The 5333-nt window shown below is 53.3% G+C and overlaps 1 protein-coding gene across 1 annotated transcript in view; it reads right to left on the bottom strand.

Annotated features, from left to right (window-relative positions):
- The window catches only part of KPTN (kaptin (actin binding protein)), a gene marked incomplete at its 5' end in the record, with an annotated part of 21422 nt that overhangs the window by 14509 nt on the left and 1580 nt on the right, over positions 1-5333 (bottom strand). Inside the window, 3 exons of the mRNA XM_015415753.1 lie at positions 1422-1495; positions 1620-1695; positions 4049-4103. Of these exons, the coding sequence (XP_015271239.1) occupies positions 1422-1495; positions 1620-1695; positions 4049-4103 (205 nt within the window). The remainder of the gene's footprint in view (positions 1-1421; positions 1496-1619; positions 1696-4048; positions 4104-5333) is intronic.

Genomic DNA, 5333 nt, shown 5'->3' with positions numbered 1-5333 from the left:
TAATGAGCTCCTGCACCTCTTTTTCTACGAAATGACCCCTGCTGATGAGCTTCTGCCATCTGATGAGATCGGACAAGCCTGGGGCGTCCAGGTGAGGGCAGAGACAATCCGCAGTGGTTTGCCTAGCCAAAACAACTATCCCTCATTACTGGAAAAGACAATGGACTCTTTAAACGACAGATGTTTAGGTAGACATGAGTATTTGGTACCCTATTTTGGACTATTTAGAACAGCAAGGTGAAATCTGCCTTCACACTTGAAAACTGTTCCTCTGTTTGAGAATGAGCTATCTGGTACTTATAATTATCCATGAAGGATGGATGCAAAACTCTAGGAATAGGACATGAATGGGACGCCTGCCTGTTTTTACCATCCAAGAACTACAGATACTCAGAGGTCATTTCGGGGGGGATCGCGGGGGATCGCAGTCCCCCCGGGTGAGGTACAGGGGGCGGGGCACATGACGAAGCCCCGCCCCCTGCTTCTGGCCACCCCGCTTCCGGCCCTCATTCAGCCAGGAGGAGGCAGGAGAAGAGGGAGGGTAAGTTGCTTCCTCCCTGCCTCTCCCCACCCCTGCCTGCCTGGGGCCAGGGAGGGCCTTCGCGGGGCTTCCTTGCACTCCCACCGGCCTTGCAGGTCCACCGCCGGGCCCCTCATGGGGCTCGGCAGTGGAGCTGCAAGGCCGGCGGCGGCGGCCGGGACCGTTGGGAGCGGGGTGTGTGGCCTTATGACACACGTCCGGTGATGTCAGGGGGTGTGGCCTTATGACACCCTTCCGGTGATGTCAGGGGGGGTGGCATATGCTAATGAGTTATGCTAATGAGTTCCCCTAGCTCTTTTTCTACGAAACGACCCCTGCAGATACTGATATAAGAGCTTTGGGTAAGTGGTAAAGTATGCAGGGAGGAAATGCCGGCTTGTCGTTTTTAAATTTTTAAGACAACACTTTTATAATGTTATATTTATATTGCATGTGTACGTGTAGACGTTTGACAGTTTTGGAATTCATTAGAAGAACTAGAAAAAAAAACAGACAAACCAAGCTGGGGGGGGGGGAGAAGAGGTGGTTTGCCCGTTGCCTGCCTCCGTGCAGCAACCCTGGTATTCCTTGCTGGTCTCCCACCCAAACCTAACCCTACTAAGCTTCCAAGATCTGATGAGATCGGGCCAGCTTGGGCCACCCAGGTCAGGGCGATTTGGGGGTACGGGAGACGCAAAACCAACACTCTGCAAGTGCAAGGAAGCCTTTGTATGCCACAGACACTCACGGCATATCGGGGGGATTTGCTGGCTGGGTGCCGTAACAATAAAATTCATTCATTCATATCGGGGGGACCACGACACCCCCACCCCACCCCGTCGCACCTTTCCCGGCTCTCCCTGCCCAGATGTCGAGGGGTGTGTGTGTGTGTGTCGCTTACTTGCTCGGAAGCTCTTTGAGTTCGGGAAAGAGATCCTCCACCGGCTGCTCCTCGAACTGGTGCAGCTCTTCGTTCTGCAAGGAAGGAGAGGGGACGATTGCTTTGAAGGCCTCAAGATGGAAGGAGCACCAATCAGGCAGGTGAGAGAGAGAGAGAGAAGAGGGAGGCCAGAGAGGCAACGTCTCCTGACGGTCTCACCTCTTTGTACAGGTGGATCGCGGGATCGTTCCCGCTCAGCAAGAAGACCGTCTCCGGCTGGCCAGCAACCTGGACTCTGCAAGGCGGAGAGGAAAACGGTGAAGGGGAATAAAGGCGTCGGCAAGACTACGTTTGTGGGCCGTCCTGGGACAGAAAATACCCCCAATTCTGCAATCACCCCCCCCCCAATAAGTGACGCAGATCGGACGTTCAGCAGCAACAGCTGCTGTGCAGGACAGAGGTGGCTTCGGCCCACGTTTGGTCCCTTCTGGTTCACAGCTCCAAGGAAGGAGGACCGTTTGGCGTCAGGTGTGGCTGGAGCTATCGAGGACCTGCCTTGCACGATTCAAGGCCGTCGTAGACTCCTACTGGGTTTTTCCGCTGACTGTCTGAACACACGGATAGTCGAGGCCGCTTTCCCTTCCCCCTCCCCACAACAGACACCCTGCGAGGCAGGCGGGGCTGAGAGAGCTCTTTCGAGGACTGCCCTGGAGAGAACAGCTCTGACAGAACTTGTGACTGACCCAAGGTCACACCAGCAAGCTGCACGTGGAGGAGTGGGGATTCCTGGAAAGGCGTCGGGAGAGTTTCCCAGATGAATAGCAAAGGAGGTGTGCTTTCAGAATCGGTTTAAAAAAACAAAAAAAAAACGTTTTGGTGATTCATTGTTTTAAGTGTATACTATTTTATTTATTTATTTGGATCCTGAGCCCAGCCTCCCCTCGACGGGCTCAGGGAGGGTTCCAACGGTGTAAATATACACAACAATATAAAATACAATACAATTAAAACCACACTGGAATCTGCAAAACATACAGCTTTGATCAAAGCCGGATACCTCAGTGGCTAACAGTACTGGGAATAAATTCCCCAGAGGTCTGCAAAGTTTAGGATCCCAGACCCAGACTGCACGTAGGGTTTGATTCTGGGATTCTTCTTTCCCTGTGACTCCCCGCAGAAGAGAAGAAGAGATCGGGTTTATACCCCACCCTTCACTACCCAAAGGAGTCTCAGAGTGGCTTACAAACTCCTTTCCCTCCCCCTCTCCACGACAGACACCCTGTGAGATGGGTGGGGCTGAGAGAGCTCTGACAGAAACGGCTCTTTCTTCAAGAACAGCTCTTATCAGAACTCCGGCTTGACCAAGGTCATCCAGCAGGTGCAAGGGGAGGAGTGGGGGAATCAAACCCGGCTCTCCCAGATTAGAGTCCGCGCACTTAACCGCTACACCAAAATGATGAGCCACAGTTCCTCCTAAACTGCCAAGACCCTGCCGTTCCCTGTGATATGGTACGGCCACTGCTTCCTCATTCTTACAGCCTGTGGGGGCCATCTGCTCTGATCTTCCAGTGGCAGAAAGCCCCGGACTCTGTGAGCCATTCGGTCTTTCCGCACGCAGAGACCTGCCTTGCATGGCGAGCAGTGCTTCAAGAGCGAGCGAGCGAGCGAACTCTGTCTTCGTTCACCCTGGGGCGACAGACACAGTTGGCCGCTTCTCCCTCTTCAAGCGCCAGCAGAAAGCTCAGGGCAGAATTCGTCACGAGCAGCAGTGCAAAGAGCAAAGCCTCCTGGGTATTCTCCCACGCTCCGGCGGGGTCACCCTGCCGCGAGCCAGAGACGCTGCCCAGACTTTCAGAAGTGTGGCGAGCTGTAGTTTTAGCCTGGCCCATTCCTTCCCTTTGTGCTCGCTCTCTCTCTCTGTGGGGAATCAAACCCGGTTCTCCCAGATTAGAGTCCGCGCACTGAACCACGACACCAAACTGGCTCTCTATTAGATCTGTGAACTGCCCAATCCCTACTATCATAGGGCTCTGGGCGAGGTACATAATATTAAAAACAATCACCAAATAAAACGATTGAATGTATTAAATTACATTAAAAATCAGATGGTGAGTAATAATCCTTAGACTTAAATCATTCCCCTATTACAGACTGCCGGCTGTTTCGCAGACAGGGGGGAAGAAGAAGAAGAGGAGGAGATTGGATTTATACCCCGCCCTTCACTACCCAAAGGAGTCTCAGAGCAGCTTACAAACTCCTTTTCCCTTCCCCTCCCCACAACAGACAACCTGTGAGGTGGGTGGGGCTGAAAGAGCTCTGACAGCAACTGCTCTTTTTCAAGGACAGCTCTTATCAGAGCTACGGCTTGCCCAAGGTCATCCAGCCAGGTGCAAACAGAGGAGTGGGGGATCAAACCCGGTTCTCCCAGATTAGAGTCCGCGCACTTAACCACTGCACCAAACTGGCTCTCTTCTGCCGCAGACGGATGTCAGAGCAGAAGAGTTCCGATCGTGCGGATTCAAATCAAGGAAAGGCAAAATCCAGGAAGGCAGAAACGTTATCAGGCTTCTACGGAAAAGGGGGGTGTAACGATTTCATGTTTTGGGTGTGTGGAGGGGGGGGGGGGGGGGGAGACTGTATATACCTACTCCGCGTGGTAGAGCTGGAATGGGGTAAACTGGAGCTCCAAGTTCAAGCAGCTCTCTGGAGAGAAAGAAAGAAGGGCTTCTGAAACAAACGAGAAACCACGTCCCTTTCCTCACCAAGAGCAGAAGAGAATGTGCTCCAGTCCTTCCATGATGCTGACGGATCCAATCATTCTTCATCACATGGCAATATAGGCCTACAGACCGACCCAATCTATCAGCCAGGATTTGTTTAAGACAAGCGACAGACCGCCATCCATTTCCTTCGATGCCCGGAGTGGCTCATTGCTCACAATCGGAGGCTGGCAGAACCACGGCGTCTCAGGCTCCTCACCTCAACCGATCTCATCCAGCCCACCCTCAGACTCTAACTTAAATTTAAGAACATGAGAGAAGCCAATGTTGGATCAGGCCAATGGCCGATCCACTCCAGCACTCTGTGTCACACAGTGGCCAAAAATACCAGGTGCCATCAGGAGGTCCAGCAGTGGGGCCAGGACACTAGAAGCCCTCCCACTGTTGACACCCCCAAGCACCAAGAATACAGAGCATCCCTGCCCCAGACATAAGAACATAAGAGAAGCCATGTTGGATCAGGCCAGTGGCCCACCCAGTCCAACACTCTGGGTCACACAGTGGCCAAAAACACCAGGTGCCATCAGGAGGTCCACCAGTGGGGCCAGGACAAGCACCAAGCACCAAGAAGACAGAGCATCACTTGCCCCAGACATAAGGACATAAGAGAAGCCAATGTTTGATCAGGCCAATGGCCCATCTAGTCAACACTCTGTCACACAGTGGCCAAAAATATCAGGTGCCATCAGGAGGTCCACCAGCGGGACCAGAACTCCAGAAGCCCTCCTGCTGTTGCCCCCCCAAGCACCAAGAAGACAGAGCATCACTTGCCCCAGACATAAGAACATAAGAGAAGCCAATGTTGGATCAGGCCAATGGCCGATCCAGTCCGACACTCTGTGTCACACAGTGGCCAAAAATACCAGGTGCTATCAGGAGGTCCACCAGCGGGACCAGAACTCCAGAAGCCCTCCCACTCCTGCCCCCACAAGCACCAAGAAGACAGAGCATCCCTGCCCCAGACAAAAGAACATAAGAGAAGCCATGTTGGATCAGGCCAATGGCCCACCCAGTCCAACGCTCTGTGTCACACAGTGGACAAAACCCAGGTGCTATCAGGAGGTCCACCAGTGGGGCCAGAACTCCAGAAGCCCTCCCACTGTTGCCCCCCACAAACACCAATAAGACAGAGCATCACTTGCCCCAGACCGAG

Source organism: Gekko japonicus, unplaced genomic scaffold, assembly GCF_001447785.1.
Source record: "Gekko japonicus isolate JY-2015 unplaced genomic scaffold, Gekko_japonicus_V1.1 scaffold5845, whole genome shotgun sequence".
In the NCBI taxonomy this organism is placed as follows: Eukaryota; Metazoa; Chordata; class Lepidosauria; order Squamata; family Gekkonidae; genus Gekko; species Gekko japonicus.
Note: the sequence above shows the minus strand (reverse complement) of the source record. Positions and strands in the feature narration are given on the sequence as shown.